Source organism: Bos mutus, chromosome 20 (genome assembly GCF_027580195.1).
Source record: "Bos mutus isolate GX-2022 chromosome 20, NWIPB_WYAK_1.1, whole genome shotgun sequence".
NCBI lineage: Eukaryota > Metazoa > Chordata > Mammalia > Artiodactyla > Bovidae > Bos > Bos mutus.
In genome coordinates this window covers 71,437,056-71,456,344 of record NC_091636.1, presented here as the reverse complement: position 1 = coordinate 71,456,344, position 19,289 = coordinate 71,437,056, and the positions used below count along the sequence as shown (strand labels likewise).

At 58.7% G+C, this 19,289-nt stretch overlaps 1 protein-coding gene across 2 annotated transcripts in view; it reads right to left on the bottom strand.

Annotated features, from left to right (window-relative positions):
* Nucleotides 1-5,628: 5,628 nt before the first annotated feature.
* SLC9A3 (solute carrier family 9 member A3) overlaps nucleotides 5,629-19,289 on the bottom strand; it is a 34,104-nt gene continuing 20,443 nt past the window's right edge. The window contains exons 2-16 of one of the 2 annotated variants that reach the window (XM_005894643.2): nucleotides 16,418-16,720; nucleotides 14,552-14,712; nucleotides 13,231-13,309; nucleotides 12,456-12,633; nucleotides 11,748-11,968; nucleotides 10,549-10,751; nucleotides 10,015-10,104; nucleotides 9,861-9,931; nucleotides 8,987-9,116; nucleotides 7,843-7,958; nucleotides 7,281-7,410; nucleotides 6,920-7,096; nucleotides 6,720-6,792; nucleotides 6,203-6,313; nucleotides 5,629-5,944 (exon numbers count right to left, since the gene is read on the bottom strand). In XM_005894643.2, the coding sequence (XP_005894705.2) occupies nucleotides 5,697-5,944; nucleotides 6,203-6,313; nucleotides 6,720-6,792; nucleotides 6,920-7,096; nucleotides 7,281-7,410; nucleotides 7,843-7,958; nucleotides 8,987-9,116; nucleotides 9,861-9,931; nucleotides 10,015-10,104; nucleotides 10,549-10,751; nucleotides 11,748-11,968; nucleotides 12,456-12,633; nucleotides 13,231-13,309; nucleotides 14,552-14,712; nucleotides 16,418-16,720 (2,291 nt within the window). In that variant the 3' untranslated portion in view covers nucleotides 5,629-5,696. The remainder of the gene's footprint in view (nucleotides 5,945-6,202; nucleotides 6,314-6,719; nucleotides 6,793-6,919; nucleotides 7,097-7,280; nucleotides 7,411-7,842; nucleotides 7,959-8,986; nucleotides 9,117-9,860; nucleotides 9,932-10,014; nucleotides 10,105-10,548; nucleotides 10,752-11,747; nucleotides 11,969-12,455; nucleotides 12,634-13,230; nucleotides 13,310-14,551; nucleotides 14,713-16,417; nucleotides 16,721-19,289) is intronic. The other variant, XM_005894644.2, reaches the window with a different exon arrangement.

Here is a 19,289-nt window from a genome sequence, read left to right as displayed (position 1 = left end):
TCCAAGCCAGGCTTCAGCAGTACGTGAACCGTGAACTTCCAGATGTTCAAGCTGGTTTTAGAAAAGGCAGAGGAACTAGAGATCAAATTGCCAACATCTGCTGGATTATGGAAAAAGCTAGAGAGTTCCAGAAAAACATCTACTACTGCTTTATTGATTATGCCCAAGCCTTTGACTGTGTGGATCACAATAAACTGGAAAATTCTGAAAGAGATGGGAATACCAGACCACCTGACCTGCCTCTTGGGAAACCTATATGCAGGTCAGGAAGCAACAGTTAGAACTGGACATGGAACAGCAGACAGGTTCCAAATAGGAAAAGGAGTACGTCAAGGCTGTATATTGTCACCCTGCTTATTTAACTCACACGCAGAGTACATCATGAGAAACGCTGGGCTGGAAGAAGCACAAGCTGGAATCAAGATTGCCGGGAGAAATATCAATAACCTCAGATATGCAGATGGCACCACCCTTATGGCAGAAAGTGAAGAACTAAAAAGCCTCTTGAAAGTGAAAGTGGAGAGAGAAAAAGTTGGCTTAAAGCTCAACATTCAGAAAACGAAGATCATGGCATCTGGTCCCATCACTTCATGGGAAATAGATGGGGAAACTGTCAGACTTTGTTTTTTTTGGGCTCCAAAATCACTGCAGATGGTGACTGCAGCCATGAAATTAAAAGACGCCTACTCCTTGGAAGGAAAGTTATGACCAACCTAGATAGCATATTCAAAAGCAGAGACATTACTTTGCCAACAAAGGTCCATCTAGTCAAGGCTATGGTTTTTCCAGTGGTCGTGTATGGATGAGAGAGAGTTAGACTGTGAAGAAAGCTGAGTGCCAAAGAATTAATTCTTTCGAACTGTGGTGTTAGAGAAGACTCTTGAGAGTCCCTTGGATTCCAAGGATATCCAACCAGTCCATTCTAAAGGAAATCATTCCTGAATATTCATTGGAAGGACTGATGCTGAAGCTGAAACTCCAATACTTCTCCAATAATTTGGCTACCTGATGCAAAGAGCTGACTCATTTGAAAAGACCCTGATGCTGGGAAAGAGGCACATCCACATGACTACCGCCCACACACACCCATCCAGACTCAGGCTCTGCCTGCAGGCTTTGCACCAGACCTGAGCCTCACACATACACACACACACACACACACACACACACACACACACACACATATCTGGTGCTCAGCCTGTGTTCTCAGCCTCTGCACTAACCCTAAGCCTCACGCACACGCACACAGATGCCTCCACATGACCCTCACTCATACACACAGCCTGTGCTCTCAGCCTCTGCACTAACCCTGAGCCTTACGCGCACACACACAGATGCATCCACATGACCCTCACTCACACACACACACACACACACACACGAGGCGCATGCATGTTAATTTTAGTGCCAGAATACTATGCCTGCAGGAGAGGCGGCCCCTCAAGACCTTCTTGATACGATCTCACTTGTAAACAAAGTTTTCACCCAAAGTATCTTGTAATATTTTTAATAGACTTGATCAGGCTGCTGCAGGATCTGGGTGGGCTCTGCCCAGACACTTTTGACAGCACACGGGCAGTGCTTTAAGGCACGTGGTCGTGATGAGGGTCACACAGCTTGACAGGGTTAAATTCACAAAACCAGCATTCACAATTTTCACCACTCATGATGTAAAATACATTCCCATTCCAGCTTCAATGAAATTTCTCCATTAAATCTCCTCTGACAATAGAAATCAATAGTTCATTGAGCACTGCACTAAAATTATTTTCAAGAAAATGTAGAAGTGAGAGAATGACTCCTAAATTTGTGTACTTTGTATCACAAAGTCGGCCAAAGTTCAGTATTAAATAAATAATCTTCCTAATAAAAAATTTTACAACAGTTTTCCTAAGGAAATACATTCATAAGACTGTTTACATTCTGTTTTACAATGACAAGAACAGCTCAGATTCTCATTTATGAAATGTGTCCACAGTACTACGGTTTATAACGCTGTGTCACAGACCAAACACAGTCTCTCGGGCTGGATGTGTCGCTGGAACCTCGGACACTGCTCAGCCTGTGCATGTTGACAACAGGCAGTGCCTGCTGCCCACGGCACAGCTGGCCCAGGGGAGGTCGGCCAGGCAGAAGTTTAGTGTCTACAGTGTCAAGTGGTTGTCTCAGCCTCTGGCCCTGCAGTGAGGAACCAGATCTGGGTCCAGCGGTCCAAGAGAGTTGTTAAGGCAGCTGGAGATGCTGGACGGCTGGGCTGTGGCGCCTGGACCAGCCCGCCTGCTCCGGACGAACCACCCTTGCAGAAGTGGATGGAGAATGTGCCTTCCGCCAGGTTTGTGGGACAGATGAAGGCTGGCTCTTGTACTCAAGAGAGTGGGTCAAAGTGGCTGTGAATGTGAGAACAAGCATTGCAAACCACGTCACTCCTGTCCCGGTGACAGCTGAGCAAGCAACTTGGGTGGTGAGCAGACCTGCACATCAGCCTACAGACCGTCTCTGGGTTACATGGGCCACAGCCACCCTCCCTGCTGCTCCCGGTTTCCCTCAACAGCTCAGTGTAGACTTTACACCAGGGCCACTGGGGCCCTGCGAACTGCCATGGTCGGAGTGGCGGGGGGGGGGGTGGGGCGCTGCAAGGACCCACAGAGGACGTGGTCACAGCACAGTGAACAATTCCCTGAGCAGGGCTGAGCTGCTGCACAGAAGCTTCCGGGAGCCCCAACCCTCTGCTCCTTGACTGCCTCCAAACCCTCCTGAGAAGCGGGTGAGGACCAAGGCCTCTGTTCAAGGCCACGCACCTGAGCCCCTGAGGGTGGGGTGGGTGTGGTGCAGGGGGTCCAATCCCCCTCATTCCCTCTCTGTGGTGAGCAGACTCAGGGCCTCCAAGGGCCAGCTGTGACTCTAAAGAGGACTGCTTGCTGACAGGCCCACATGTCTGCTGGGGCTGTGTGGGCCTGCCCACTGGGTCACTGCAACCCCTAACCCAGCCTGGGTCATCGTCCAGCATCAGGTGAGGCAGCTCAGGCCACAGACCAGGGGCTTGGGGAAGTTTGGGGCCTGGTGCCCAGAGGCCCCCATTCTGAGGCTGGGTCTGTGCTGGGTGAGCAAGCATCACGCTCTGGGAATCTCAACATGAAAAGGACGAGCAAACAAAAGATGCTTCTGCAGCCGTGCCTACGGTCCCTAAGGTGACAGGTAGTTCAAAGACCTGGTCAGTAGTCACATCCCACCCTGGGGTCAGGGCTCCCCCCACCCTGGGGCTGACAGTCCAGGGGGGCTTTGGGAGAGGCCAGCCTGGGTGGGTATCACGGTGGGCAAGTCTCATCTGGGTCGTTTCCCCAGCAGAGCTGATGAGAATGGACACAGGTGGCAGGAACTGAAGCAGAAACTGTCCCTGAGTCAGGGGTGACCATGGAAACAGCAATACACAAACACCGGCTCAGCTCAAATCCAGGACAGGTGGACAGAGGGCCCACAAGGGAGCCTCCCAGACGGTGGGGAAGGCTCACGCCCACTTCCCACCCGCAGCAGGCCTCTCCACAGGAACCCCAGGGAATGCCTCGGCTCAGATCTTGCAGCTCATTTGGTCCCGAGTTCAGCTCCTGTACATCCCAGCACCTAACCGGATCAGTGATTGTCCATGGCTACTCCAGGTCACCAGAAGACCCCTTGGGAGTGAGGCTACGGAGGGCACAACCCCAAGAAAATATGGCCATGCGAGCAGACCCCCAGATGGGCAGCTGTGGCAGGAGTGGAGACCATGCGTGGGGGCAGGCAGTGACGGTGGCTCGGCTGGGAGGAGCAGGTGGAAACCCCTAAGAGGCGAGGTCGTGAGGGTCAAGGTCATCCCCTGGGGCGAGGTAATGGGTGCAGATCCTAGGAGGGTGGCCGTGATTGGGGCAGAGCCCCCCGGGGAGCGCGGCCGTGGCGGAGTGGAGCCCCCCGGGGGCGCGGCCGTGGCGGAGTGGGGGCCCCCGGGGGCGCGGCCGTGGCGGAGTGGAGCCCTCCGAAGGCGCGGCCGTGGCGGAGTGGAGCCCTCCGAAGGCGCGGCCGTGGCGGAGTGGAGGCCCCTAGGGGCGCGGCCGTGGGGGTCACCCCCGGGGGCGACGTCAAGCCTGCAGACCTCGGAGGGGGAGGCGGGCCAGCAGTCATAGCGGCGTCTCCTCCTGCTCCAGCGCGTGCGGCGGCGCGTGGCATGACGGCGGCAGCGACGCCAGCTTGAGCAGCGCGGGGCGGCGGCGCGCGCGGGGCCGCTGGAACGAGCGCCGGCTGTGTACGCGGCGTGCCGCCGCCGACCGCGCGTGTGCGCCCAGCAGCCCGCGGCGCTCCGGCCCCGCCCCCTGCGCGGGCCCCGCCGCGGGATCGGGCTCGGGCGGTGCCGCGGGCGCTGAGCTTCGCGGCGTGGGCGGGGCCTGAACGGGGCTGGGCGGGGCTGGGCTGGACGGGGCCGGGCTGGAGGCGCGCGCGCGAGAGGGCTTCTCGACGGCGGGCGGGGACGAGCGTCCGGTCAGCGGCGCGTCGGAGCCGGTGTCACCTGCGGGAGGAGCCGGCGTGAGCGCAGGGCGGCGCGACGCCCCCCGCCTAGTCAGGAAACGGGGGTCACGCCCCAGGCCCAAGTCGGGTGCGAGGCCCGGAGGCGAAGCTGCGGGAAGAAGACGGGCGCCTGCCTGAGGCGGCGAGCCGGGCCTCGGGGACCCCTCCCTGCTCCGCCTGCTGCACTGCCCTCCGAGTGAGGGTGTCTGCCGAGCCCGCTTCCTCCGGGCTTTCCGGGGCCGCGGGCCTTGAGGGAGAAAAGCTCGTGCCCTTCGGTGCCAGGGTCCCCGAGCCAGCGCTCTCCTAACCGACAGCCCGGAACAGGCGACCCTCACACAGCGGAACAGGCGGGACCCTCACACAGCGGCACCCCCCTCACACAGTGGGACCCTCACTCAGCGCGCCCTCCTCACACCCTCACATCCTCACAGTGCGGGACCTCACACCCACCCCTCACACCCCTCACATAGTGGGACCCACACCCTCACACAGCGGGACCACCCTCACATCCTCACATAGTGCGGACCTCACACCCTCACACAGCGGGACCCTCACACAGCGGGACCCTCACATCCTCACATAGCGGACCTCACACCCCCTCACACAGCACCCTCACACCCTCACATAGTGCGGACCTCACACCCTCACACAGCGGGACCTTCACACAGCGGCACCCTCACACCCTCACATAGTGCGGACCTCACACCCTCACACAGCGGGACCCTCACTCAGCGGGACCCTCACACCCTCACATAGTGCGGACCTCACACCCTCACACAGCGGGACCTTCACACAGCGGCACCCTCACACCCTCACATAGTGCGGACCTCACACCCTCACACAGCGGGACCCTCACAGCGGGACCCTCACATCCTCACACCTCACACACCCTCACAGTGCCTTCACACCTCACACCCTCACATAGTGCGGACCTCACACCCTCACACAGCGGGACCCTCACACCCTCACTCAGCGGGGACGCCCCGCCCCCCGCTCGCGGGAGAAGCAGGAAGTCAGATGCGCCTGAAGAAAGAAGCGCGGCTGGAAGAGAGGCTGAGGCTGGTGAGAGCAGAGTGAAGCGGAGGCGGCGGTTGAGAGAGCGACGCGCGGGGCTGAGGCGGCGCTGAGAGGAGCGGGGGACAGAGCGGGGGCCGGCGGGCCAGTTACATGTGTGTGGACTCGGGCGGGGCGGCGTGCGGCTGCTCCTCGGGGCCGTCGGCCAGCAGGAACGAGTCCACGGACTTGCCGCTGAGGCGGAAGGGCGCCAGGCGGTGGAAGTTGCCGGGGGAGTGGGGGATCTGCAGGCGGGCCCTCTGGGAGGGCACCACTGCCTCCCCGGGACACAGCCAGGGCGGCACCCCAGAGAGGATGCCCGGGCTCTCCTCCGGGGAAAACGCAGGGTTGTCAATTCCTAGGAGAGAGGGCGGCGGTCGTCAGCTTCCCTCGCTCACCGGAAGGGCAGAGAGGGAGGCAGCGGCCCTGGGTCAGACAGCAGCTCGTCCTCGGCCACACGGAAGGTCACCTGGAAGGTCTCGGGCCTCTGGGGTTCAGGCCCTGCGCCGGCTCTCGCTCTCCTCTCTCAGAGCGGAGGCCTCTGCCTGTGCCCGCACACCGCCTGGGCCTCCCGCCAGGGATCACCTGTGGGTAGCGGAGGGCCGTGCCCCCTCACCTGAGGGGGAGTCTGTCGCTGTGTCCTGCGCGATGTTTGCCAGGAACTCGATCCCGCCACTCATCTCATCATCATAGTTGGGGGCTTCCTCAGTGTCTGAGAGTTCCAAATCTGGTGACAGGGAAGGGACAGCGTAAGGGCACAGGCTGGAAGCGCAGATGACCTCGTCCGAGCCCTTGACCAGCTGCCCCGGACCCGTTCACTGCCACCCGCCCCCACCTCTGGGCAGCTCAGTGGACCGTGGTGCCCACCTGGCCACACCACGATGGAGCTGGGCAGAGAGGACCACGCTCGGTCTTCTCGAGGAGGGGCAGGAGCAACTGGAGAAGGGGGCGGGCCACAGAGGAAGGGGATGGGAAGCCCAGGTCGCGGCCCTGCCCCCAGAGTGGCTGCAGCCTGTGGGGACAGCCCTGGTGCTGAGGGGGCGGGCTTCCTGGAAGTACAGCTGTCGGCACCCGGCTGCCCTCAGGTGCCCCTCAGCTCCTGCTGACCAGCGTCCAGCCATGGCCCAGCCTACCTTTCTCCTTAATGGTGAAGTCCTGCAGGGAGCTCACTATCGGCAGTTTCCCATTGGGAATGCTGCTGTTTCTCTGAGGAGCAGAAGGAAACCGCTCACAGCTCTGGGTCCTGTCTGATCTGCCTGTCCACCCCAGGGAGGCCTCTGCCCTGCCGCCAGGGTGCCCCCTCGGTAGTGCCTGCCCAAGTGTGCCCTCTCACCCGCTTCTGGGCACGCTCCCTCTTGAGCAGCTTAGCGGCCTTCTTGTGGGGGTTGATCCCCAGCTTGGCCGACTTGAAGGACTCCAGGCGCTTCCGCATGGTCCTGTGGAAGATCTCGGTGTCCTGCTTCTCGTCCTCATCTGCGGTCAGCCCGTGCCGGCTGTAGAGATGTTTGTACTGTGCAGGGGGGGTGGGGGAGGCAGGGTGGTTAGGGTGAGCTGGTCGTGTCCGCAGGGCCTGGGCTGCCCCCGGATGCAGGCCTGAACCCCTAGTCTCCCAGGAGCAACCTGCACTAAGTAGGGACGTGCTTTGCCCTGGGGCAGGACGGGTGGGGTGCCGGCTCTGGCGAGGGCACACCCACCTCCTGCCGGGGCTTGTACAGGTACTGCTGCAGCGTGTGGTGGGTGATCATGTCCTCCGCGTCCCGGATGCTCTGCCGCCGCTGCTCCAGGGACTGCATGTCCAGGCGCACAGCGCTGACGTTCTCCCTCCTGTGGGGGCCTTGGTGAGCAAGTGGGCACAACCACCTGCCCTCCCGCCTGCACCTCTGGGGCCTGGGGTCATCCCGGTGAGACCTTCTCCGCCTCCGGTTTAAGACTGACCCCACAGCGTGCCTGCCCCTCCAAAGCACCAGCAGTGATGCCCAGAACTGCCCTGCACTGGCAGGACAGAGGCTGGAGGCCTGGAATCTGGGACCAGCACCCCTGTCTTTGGTGGTGGGGGAGGGGGCGCTCCTTAAGTAGGCTGCTGGACCCTGGCTTACTGCCTCACTCCAGCCAGCCAACTGACACGACAGGTGACAGACGCCACCGGCTCTGGCCCTGTTTCCCACGTGGGCAGCCCTAAGAGGCCCACTGGCCATGCCTGTGGCTTGGTCGGGGAGCCTGGAAAGAGCTTGGCCCACAGCGGCTCTGGGGACCTACAGGAGGTAGGAGACAGAGGCCTCCACAGTGGAGGGGCGTGGGGTGCTGAAGTCCACGTTGACCATGTTGTCTGTGCTGGGGGAACGGATGAAAGCCAGGGACCCACGGCGCTCTCCCTGCAAGAGGAGGTGGCCTTGTCAGTCACTGGCCTGGCCCCAGGGAGCCCCACCCTGGGGTGCTGTTCACTGACCCCGAGGCACCTGGGAGAGCCAAGACCCCAGAAACCACGGTGGAGGCCTCGCTGGAGCTGGGAGGCTCACAGAGGCTTGTGCAAAGGACTTGGTGCTTTGGGAAGCGTGGGGAATCCCCACAGGATGGGAGAAGAGGCCCTGTCCCCATGGAGGCTCCAAACCAGCTGCCCTAGTTTTCCCCAGAAGAAAAACCCCAGCCTCCAGAGACAGACGAAAACCAGGCAGAGCAGAGTCCACAGGCGTGGAGGTCACACTGCCGAGTGAGGTGCCCTAGGAGAGCAGCTGGCCCTCCAGGGAGACGGTGGAGCTGGGGAGGGCAGCCAGGTGAGGGCCAACCTGCTATGGCAAAGCTGGTGCTGTGGGGATTGCTCACGGGCACAACCACGGTGCAGAGGAGCCCACAGGCTGCATCATAGGCACCAAGGTGGCAGGCGGCAGGGGGGGAAGGGAGGCTGGTGCCCTGCTGGGAGCCTGTCACCAGTGGGGACTGGGAGCCATAGAGGGTCCCCAGGAGAGGATGCAGCCAGCAGGGGTCACCACCCACCTTCCCAGCCCCAGGGAGGCAGCGAGGCCTCAAAGGCTTGTGGTCAGAGGGGCTGGGATTCCTGCTCTGAACTTCCTCAGCTGGTCGGAGGTGCAGAAGACAGGCCTTCCACCCATGGCCTTGCCCCGGCTGGAGCCTGGAGCTTGTGCTCACTGGGGTCTGTGACCTCCGACCCAGCACCGCAGAGCGGGAGCTGTGGTGAACCCCACTTTCAGGGTGCCTGAGGGCCCTTGAGCTCAGGTGAACTGCAGCTGGGGCAACAAGAAGACCGTGTGTCGCCCACCAGCTGCCCCCACCCCTGCCCGGGCCTCAGGGTGCAGACCCCAGCACTGTCCACACACGGGTCTGTCTCGCCTCTTCCCGCCCTCCCCCCACACTCCTACAAAAGAGCAGACGAGACGGCCAATACCTCGGCCACGTAGCTGATGGCATCCTTCAAGTTGAGCTCGTGGAAAACGTTCAGAATCCGATCTCGAGACTTCTGAGCCGACCTTCTCATGAGGATTTTGCTGAGGAATTTCCTATCAAAATTGGACCACCTGCGAGGACGAGTGGGTCAAACCAATAGTGGTCAGCACTTGGACGGGTCCGGGTGAAGCCCTGGGATGGAACCCTAGCAACATCCAGACTCGTGGTGGACACAGCATTGTAGCTGCTGGGTGGGATACTCAGTTTCTATTTACTGTGACAGCCACACAGGCAAGCTTTGAAGTGAAAGAGATGACCCTCCATGTGCCGCTGAACGCTGCCTCACGGCCCTGTGGCCGCTCTACCTTCCTGTCCGACGGCAGGGTCATGGTGTGTGCATGAAAGTGGGATTAACCTTCTTCTGTAATGCGGTCATGCAGATTTCCTCTGACTGCATAACCCTGTAGGAAGATGGGAGGAGGGGGGGATTTAAAGGGGGGAATGGGGTCCCAGGAGGAGAAGTAGGATTCTAGGAGGAGAAGGGGTTTAAGGGGCTCCAGGGGCAGGAAGGCGGAAGGGGAGTCCCAGGAGGAGAAGCAGAAGTATTTAGGAGAAGGGGCTTGGGGGGACTCCGGGGGCAGGAGGGGAGAAGCGGGGACCTGAACAAGGTGGTGAGTGGCTCTGGGTCCTCCGAGGGCAGTATTCTGAGGTCACTGGGGCTCAGTGGGGTTAGGGTCATGGTGATGCCAGAGATTCGCTCTATAGCCTGTGGGTCCTACAGTCGCTGGTTAAAGAAGAAGGGGACTAACAACTGAGATGAACGTGCCTCTGAATTTTCCTGTTTCAGTTTGTCAGGGGCCACTGCAGCCACTCACTTATCTCTCAGATAATTGTGTCCAATTTGCCCTGATATGTCCTCGATGGCCGAGAGGATGTGGTCGAAAGCCTTTGGAAGGAGAGGCAAGTGGGTCAGCGTCACCTGGACAGCCCCTTCCTTCTCCTCCCTCCTGCCTCGGCCCTTCTCCCTACCCGGCCGTGCAGCTTCTCGTTGAGCTTGGGGTCTCGCTGTTCACTTCTCTTCACCTTCAGCCACTGCACCAGGGGCTTGATGGTCAGGCCCTGGAAGATAGGCACCCTGACCCTGAGGCTGGGCCAGGCCTCACCCCAGACCCACACCCCACTGTGGCCCACTGATCCTGAGCCCACCTACCCCAAAGGGGCAGAAGGGGCCACCCCTTGGCCAGGACCCAGGTGATCTGGGCCCACCTCCTGGCAGAGGAGGCCCTGCCACCTGCGGGTCACTGGACGTCCTTGGACGCCCCTGGCCAGCTCCTTAGAGTAGCCAAGAGCCAGGCAAAGCGGGGCCCTTTCCTTCCTGGTCAATGAAACATTAACTGGGGCTCTGTTAACCAGCAACGGCCAAGGAAGGAGGTTTTGAGGCCAAATCGTGCTGTACCTCCTGTGGGGCCACATGAAAACCTACAAAACTGCACCTAGTTACTAAAATTATCAACCCAGTTAGGCCTGGCACCTGGGAGGGTGAGGCCTCTCCACCACCTGTACCTGGAAGATGACGGTGAAGAAGATGACAATGATGGTGGTGCTGACAAACAGGTTCTTCTCCTTGACCTTGTTCTCGTCCAGGAGGACCACCAGGGCATAGGCCACAGCTCCTCGGAGGCCGCCATAGGACATGACCACCTGGTCTATGATCTCCAGCTGCACCATCCGGTACCGATTCAGAATCCAGGTCTGCAGGATGACCCCTGTGGGTGCAGCGTGCACTCAGCACTTGGGGGAGATGCAGCACCTCTGTCCCCGCCATCACCCCCTGCAGCCGCAGTGGGGGAGGAGTCACACTGGGAAGCTGCCTCCTCCCACGAGCGAGCAAGCAAGAGAGCTGGACCAGCAGGCACCACCGTAGCCCCGCCCACAGGTCCCTTGTCCTCTTTGGAGCTCTCTGGGCCCCCACCTGCCTCTGCACCCCAAGCTGTGCTCCAGCTGCTCTGGAAATTCCTAGGTCTCAGTGTGACCATGTATGTGACTGCCCAGCAGCTCCAGGACAAGAGGCCACCCAACCACAGGGCCTCTGTTTCCCTGAGCCCTCAGTCCAGCGACTGCAGCCAGAGTAGGTGGGGGTCACCCAACTGCCTTCTCCCCTCCCCAGCCCTGGGTCAGCACTACACACCAGGGACCAGGGACCAGGGCTGGGTGGGGCCGCAGGGGCTCCTGCCTCTCATGTGCCATGGTGACTGACACTGTCCCCAAGTGACCACATCCAGAATAAGTCAGTGGGAAGCCACGTGGGTTCCCCTGGCTTCTGGAATCTTCCACTTGTACCTCAAGATGGTCTTATTTCAGTGATGAGGCTATAAGACTGAGAAGGCCTGTCCATTCACTGAGGGTGACCAATGTCCTGGCCAGCCTTAGGTTCCCCAAGGTCTCCTGAACCTGTCATTCACTGTGCTATAGGGCTGGAGGCTGGGGGCCAATGTGTGTCCCTGGTTCTGCAGACTCCCCGTGGCCAATCCCTGCTGTTGGCTGACTATGTCCCTTCACCCCTCTGTCACCCTCCATCGTCCCCCCATCCCATCACCCTCCATCATCCCCTCATCCCCATCACCCTCCATCATCCTCATCATCCCCCTCATTGTCCCCACTATGCTCATCACCCTCCTTTCGTCCCCTCATCCGCCCATCATCATCATCCCCCCATCATTCCCCATTGTCCTTCCGTCACCCCATGCTCTGCACACCCTCACCTATGGCCCTGTACACGGAGATGAAGAGCAGTGTCAGGAGCACGAAGGCTGTGTTCCACTTCCAGATAAGAGGGTCCACAGCCGAGATGCCCAGGAACATGAAGATGATGGTCTCGGCCCCACTGGCCAGCATCTTCATGGTGTAGCGCACGGTGGTGGCTGACTGCTCTGAGATGTTGGCCTTCACGTACTTCTGACAGCAGATGCCACAGAAGGTGATGCTGCACATAGGACAGCCTGCCATGAGCGCTCAGGCCAGGGCTAAGCTCCCACCAGACCCCGTGGGGCTCAAGCCCGTCTCCCGGAAGGCAGCACCCTGGGGCCCCTGCATCCGGGGCAAGCATCCCCTGCTACTCATCAGCACTCCTCTTTGTGAGCACAGGGCTCCTCCTAGGGCCTTGGTGCCCTGGACTGGCTACCCTGACACTGTTTGTGGGCCTCTGGGGGCCTGGGTCCCACACTGGAGGGAAGGGGGGCAGCTCTGAGGGTTAGAGCCCTGGGAAGGGCTGTGTGGGGGCAGAGCAGGCGCTGCAGCCCCTGGACCGCTCTATGAAGACGCCAACTCCTTAATTAAAAGACTAAATAGATCAAATTCTTCTCCCCCATAGGGAGTTCCCGCCCGCCCGGGGAAGTGGCCAGGCCTCCCCTGGGCAGGTCCGCCGGGCACGCAGCGGCTGGTGGGTGGCGGGCCAGTGAGGGGGCACTCACGCCAGGATGGCCGACAGGGACAGCATCTCAGACGTGAGGTAGGACAGGTAGGAGAGGACAAACACAAAGCCAGGCTCGATGATGCGCACGTGCTTGGTGAAGCGTGTCACCAGGGAGAGCAGGAAGGCGAACACGATGCCCACCAGCGTGCCCCCCAGGCTCACCACGAAGAAGGACACTGCAAGGACAAGGAGTGCCGCTGGCCTCTGAGCGGCCCTCTGTGGCTGCGGCGTGGGCGAGCTGGCCTGACTGACTGACCGTTCCCCATTGAGGTCCCGGGTGACCCCAGAGGCACCAGCAGCTCAGCAAACAAGAGGCTGATTCTTTCAGCGGACAGAGGCTCTGGCTCCACGGGGAGGGGAGAGCACTGCACCAAACGAGGCCCAGCTGCCCCACCGACGGGGGCAGTGCTGAGACCAGGAGCATTGGTGGGGGGTTGACAGCAAGGACCAGGCCCTGGGCTCCCAGGAATGCCATCTGTAACTGTCCCTGCCCAGAGGGATTCCCAGGACCCCGGAAACAGGATCCACGTCCTCCCGTGGGTCTGTGGGGGCAATGATCCTCGCCGCCCAGGGTGGCTGGGGCCTAGGAAACCAGATTAGTGGAACCTGCCGGGGAGGGAGGGGGCCTGTCACCGAGACTTTGAAATGGAAGCATGTTTCCCTGCACAGGCTGTGGGTTCCAGCCTGGCACAGATGCTGCCCCATGGGGTCCATGTTCCGGAGAAGACACTGGCCCTGGCTCCCCGCTGGAACACAACCCGCCAGCCACACACCTATTCCTTTCACGCAATCCACGCCGGTCACCTTGTCACCACCCAGCGTCACAAAAGATTCAAACACGTTGTACAGGACCTGCGGGGACAGAGACAGACAGGACCCCGTCAGCCTGCGGTCAGCACTGACTCCTCCCCGTCTTGGGCCCCAGGCCTAGTGAGACTTGGGCCGAGTGAGGAGACCATGGCAGCAATCTGAAGGGAAACTGAAAACCGCTGGGGGAAACTCATCTGGGGCAGTAGTGTGGGGTCTGGGGCGGGAGGACAGTCTGGGAGGAACAAGAACTCTCAGAGAAAACCTGGCCTTTCCCGCCCTCAGTGAAGCAGGGCGGCCACAAAGCCAGCCTGCTGTGATGATCTTTAGTTTGCTTCCCAAGACACACCCAGAGTTTCATTTGCAGTGACTTTGCCGTTATGTGGCCCCCGTCAGTGGGGAGGCACCCCTGGCATCTTTGCCTATTGACATTCAAACCTCATCCTGCTATGACGTGGCGATAAATGCCAAACACCTCATCCAAGGCTGCGGGGCTGTGTGTGTGGGAGGTGCCCGCTGTGCTCTGAGCAAAGCTCCTGAAGGATGCACTGGCTCCATGTCCAGGGGAGGGGCCTGGGGGCGACCCAGGTCGGGGGGCTGTGGGGCCCTTGGGAAGAAATGTTTCTGTGTCTCCAGGTCTGTGCTCTCCAGGGGGGAGAAGGCCCTCACGGGACAGATCGCAAAGCTGTGTTTATGGAAGGAAATCTGGTGGTGCTGCATGGGGACTGTGTGGGAGGGATGCCACAGCTGTGAAGATTGGGGGAGCAGAGCACAGCGCCCTGCTTCTCCCGCTTCCTCCTTCGTAAGGAAGACGAGCCTCATAGGAGCCAGGGAGGAGCTTCCTGGCTTGAGCAGAAGTTCACGCGTTTATGGGACGTGGAGGCTGAAGGGCTTTTAGAGCAAAGAGGAGACTGGACGCCCACTAAGTCTGCGAACCGGCAGGGCTGAGGAGACCCCAGGCAGGTGCTCAGCCACACCGCTGACCGGCCCTCTGTGCTGCCCCTGGGACCGCACTGCTCCAAAGCCCATGGCCAGCGTGGGGAGGATGGCCTCTGATATCCGGACAGGCTGCCCTTTTCTCTGGGCTACCCAGAGCCGACATGGACCGCCAACCTTCAGGCCGCGGGCACACTGGGCCTGGCTGAGTTCCCCTCCTTGATCTCCATGACACCGTGATCACCCACAACTCCACAGTCAAGGGCAGACACCCGGTCTGCAGCTGAAGCTGGGATGCCAGCAGTGAGACCCTGAAGCAGGACCGGGAGGTGCATCCTGCTGGGCACTCACCACGGTGACAGCGTCGTTGAGCAGGGACTCCCCAAAGACGATGATGAACAGCACCTCGTTGACGTGCACCTCCTCAAACACGGCCAGCACAGCCACCGGGTCCACAGCGGCGATCAGGCTGCCGAACAGGAGGAAGTCCAATAGCCCGATGTTCAGGTCTCCTGCAAGACGAGTGGACCGTCAGGGGGAGCCCTCCTCCCTGGAGGGCCAGTCCTCCCTGCACCGGCCCTGCCAGGAAGGTCCCAGGGACGGGACTGTGGGCTCAACGGCTGCTGGACTGCGTGTTCCAGGACCCTCCCCCACTTCAGCCTTGCCCACCCGTGGGGCCTCTTGGTGGCCCGGGGTTTCTGGGTGCTGGGCTGCTGTGCCCAGATGCCCCTAGGACGTCTGCTGCCTGGCCCACCTGTGGCCACCCAGGCTGACCCTTCCTTGGTGGTGTGCCCCAGCCTTGGGGCAGACCTCAGAGCCGGGAGCGGGCTGACAGCAGAGACCAATCCCTGTCCACCGGCTGCAGGGCCGGGCTCCGGGTGTCCCCTGGGTGCTGCCCTGCTCCATGACGTTGGCTGACACCCAGCCGTGACCACTCCATCCCAAGGACGGAGCACAGGCCTCAGACGGCTGTGGCCCCTCAGGGAGCCAAACCCCAGAACGTTCCCTTGGGCCTGGGGGCCAGAAGTGGCCTTAGGTTGTCCCAACTACCTGAGGGCTCCACCAGGGATGGCAGTCTAATGTCACCTGCGTGGCCCCTGTGGCCCGGGCGTTGGGGAGAACTGGCCAGGTGTGTTTGGCATTACGCCAGCCTTGCAGGGCTTCCATGGCTGGGCTTGGGGGTGGTGCTGGATGGCTGTGGGGACTTGAGGAAGCCCGCACTGTCCAGAGGTGAGGACAAAGTCCTAGGTGACTCCTGCAGATGGGGTGCCTTAGCCCTCAATGTGTTTCTCAATGTGTCTTCTTTGTCACTGTGATTTCAAGGGAGGTCGTGAGCCCCACTGGGAGTGCTGGGAGTGCATGCTCTTCTGTCAGAGGGCCTGTCCCTTGTCTGGTTCAGCTGGTGGAAGTGTTTGAGGCCAAAGCTGAGCCAAGACTGCTGCCCAGGGAGGTGCCAGCACCCCCACCTCCCTTGTCACCCCCAACACCAGGAGCTCAGCCCGTGGAGCCCAGAGGCACATGGGAACCAGGCTGAGTTCAGGGCCGTGCCATTCGGCACGTATCCTCGGCCTTAGTGAGCAGGGCCCCACCTGCTCATTTCCCGGGTGGATAATGACCGACTCCCAGGTGGGTGGGGTGCACCTCAGAGGTACGCCAGGGCTGAGGTTAGTAACCAACTGGCAGGAAACACAGGCAGGGGAAGAGCCGCAGACACAGATCCCACATGATGGAGGAGAGGCTTGCCCGCCTTCTCCCCGCCGGATTGAGTAGAAACGATACCCAACCTTCTGCGCAGGGGCAGGTTTACCTGGGCTCCATGGGCGTGGGGCTCAGGTGTTGCCCTCTGCCAGAGGTCGCCTCCTCCTTCCCTGGGGTCTGAGGCTGGACCCGACCTCCCTGTCAAGGGGGAGGGACAGCAGCCGGCTCGTTCCCAACACCCCACCCACCAGCCAACCTGGTCGGACCAGACTTCATTCCCAAGCAGGACACATGCCTCGGCCTGAGGATGGGCGTGGACTGGCTGTTGATGAATTAAAACCCAGGAGGGTTAAGTGGCCACTGGTGACATCTCTGAATGACCCCTACACTCACTCTCCTTTTAAGTCTGTGTTCTTTGTCTTGTGCTTTATTAGACGCAGCTTCTGGGAGCCTACCCCGAGGACCCCCAGGACCCTCCAAGAGCACCCCACCCCTGGGCGGGTGGTGGTACCCACTCACCCATCAGGCCACTGAGGAAGACACCGTAGAGGGACAGCCCAGTGGTGGCCGCGTTCCACACGGTGCCGATGACCGCGTACAGCAAGATGGTGCCCAGGTTGCCAAAGAAGAGCCGGTTGGGCATGAAGTAGCCAGCGTCCAGCACGATGGGTGGCAACAGGTAGAAGAAGAACACCGTTGGCGTGAGTGAGAAGGAGGCGATGTGGTCGGCTGCCAGGACAATGCCGCCCAGCAGCAGGCCCAGCACGATGAGCAGGGCACTCTCAGGGACCACACTGGTGACCTTGTGGGACAGGTGGAAGCCTGTGGGGGGAGCGAAAGTCAGGGGGCCAGCCTGGCTCCACGGAGAGGACTTGAGCTCAGGAAACAAGGCCCCAACCTGGGGCTGTGGCCACCTCCCTCCCGCCCGCGCTCATGCAGCTGAGAGGCCCTGCTGGTCCACCCAGCCCTGGGACACTGTCCTCAGAGGTCTCCTGCCTCCTGCTCAGAAAATGGCCCCCTTTCACAGGGAGTCCCCCTGGTAGAGTCAGGCTGGAGGGGCTGCGTGGCTGCTTTGACAGAGGCCAGGTGAGCAGAGCCCCCACGCCCCAGGCCCCACGGACCCCCTCTGACCTCACCCCCCATGCTGTATCTGGTGCCCTGGACCCCCACCCTGCCTGAAGCCCCACCGTATCTGCATGGGAGTACCCCCATGCAGGATGTCCCCCTGCCCTCCAGGAAGACAGCCTATAAGGCCAGGCACTCCAGGGCACCCCAGCTGCAGTCACCCCCACCACAACAGTCATGTGCTTGGGGACAGCAGGACTCAAAGGTCTGCCCACGAACAGTCAGACCCCTCGGCCCCCTTGCCCATCAGCCCTGCCAGGACCTCAAGGAAGGTCCCACTATTGGGGCCACTTCTCCTTTGTTTTAAGACTCCAAGGAAAAAGTGGTAAGAATCTTGTGTTAAGTCTGATTTCAAAATAATTGGAATATTGACAGAAGAGATGGGTGTTTGAGATAGTTCTCTTTTTCACTCATGCTCAGATCAAAACTCCTTCAAAATTCGACTTTAATTGAAAAAAGAAGGGAAAACCACTAGACCATTCAGGTATGACCTAAATCAAATCCCTTACGATTATACAGTGGAAGTGAGAAGTAGATTCAAGGGATTGGATCTGATAGACAGAGTGCCTAAAGAACTATGGATGGAGGTTTGTAACATTATACAGGAGACAGTGATCAAAACCATCCCCAAGAAAAAGAAATGCAAAAAGGCAAAATGGTTATGTGAGGAGGCCTTACAAATATCTCAGAAAAGAAGAGAAGTGAAAGGCAAGGAGAAAAGGAAAGATATACTTATCTGAACGCAGGGTTCCAAAGAATAGCAAGGAAAGATAAGAAAGCCTTCCTCAGTGATCAGTGCAAAGAAATAGAGGAAAACAATAGAATGCGAAAGACTAGAGATCTCTTCAAGAAAATTAGAGATACCAAGGGAACATTTCATGCAAAGATGGGCACAATAAAGGACAGAAATGGTATGGACCAAACAGATGCAAAAGATATTAAGAAGAGATGGCAAGATTACACAGAAGAACTGTACAAAAAATATCTTAATGACCTAGATAACCACAATACTGTGATCACTCACCTAGAGCCAGACATCCTGGAATGTGAAGTCAAGTGGGCCTTAGGAACCATCACTATAAACAAAGCTAGTGAAGGAATTCCAGCTGAGCTATTTCAAATCCTAAAAGATGATGCTGTGAAAGTGCTGCACTCAATATGCCAGCAAATTTGGGAAACTCAGCAGTGGCCACAGCATTGGAAAACGTCAGTTTTCATCCCAGTCCCAAAGAAAGGCAATGCCAAAGACTGTTCCAGCTACCACACAATTGCACTCATTTCACATGCTGGCAAAGTAACACTCAAAATTCTCCAAGCTAGGCTTCAACAGTATATGAACAGAAAACTTCCAGATATACAAGCTGAATTTAGAAAACAGAAGAACCAGAGATCAAATTGTCAACATCCATCATAGAAAAAGCAAGAAAATTCCAGAAACCATCTACTTCTGCTTCATTGATTATATCAGAGCCTTTGATTGTGTGGATCACAACAAACTATTGTGGATCCCAACAAAAAAATTCTTAAAGAGATGGGAATACCAGACCACCTTACCTACCTCTGGCAAAACCTGTATATACATCAAGAAGCAACAGTTAGAACTGGCCACATGGAACAACAGACTGATTCAAAATTGGGAAAGGAGTACATGGAGGCTGTATATTGTCACCCTGCTGATGTAAAGTATATGCAGAATACATCATTCAAAATGCTGGGCTGGATGAATCACAAGCTGGAATCAAGATTTCCAGGAGAAATCAATCACCTCAGAAATGCAGATGACACCACCCTCGTGGAAGAAAACGAAGAACTAAAGAGCCTCTTGATGAGGGTGAAAGAGGACAGTGAAAAAGCCGGCTTAAAACTCAATATTTGAAAAACTAAATCATGGCATCTGGTCCCATCACTTCATGGCAAATAGATGGGGAAACAGTGGAAACAGGGACAGACTTTATTTTCTTGGGCTCCAAAATTACTGAGGTTGGTGACTGCAGCCATGAAATTAAAGGATGCTTGCTCCTTGGAAGGAAAGCTCTGACAAACCTAGGCAGTGTATGAAAAAGCAAAGAGATTACTTTGCCTACAATGGTCCATATAGTCAAAGCTATGGTTTTTCCAGTAGTCATGTATGGATGTGAGAGTTGGACCATAAAGAAGGCTGAGTGCCGAAGAATTAATGCTTTAGAACTTTGGTGTTGGAGAAGACTCTTGAGAGTCCCTTGGATAGCAAGGAAATTAAACCAGTCAATCCTAAAGGAAATCAAGC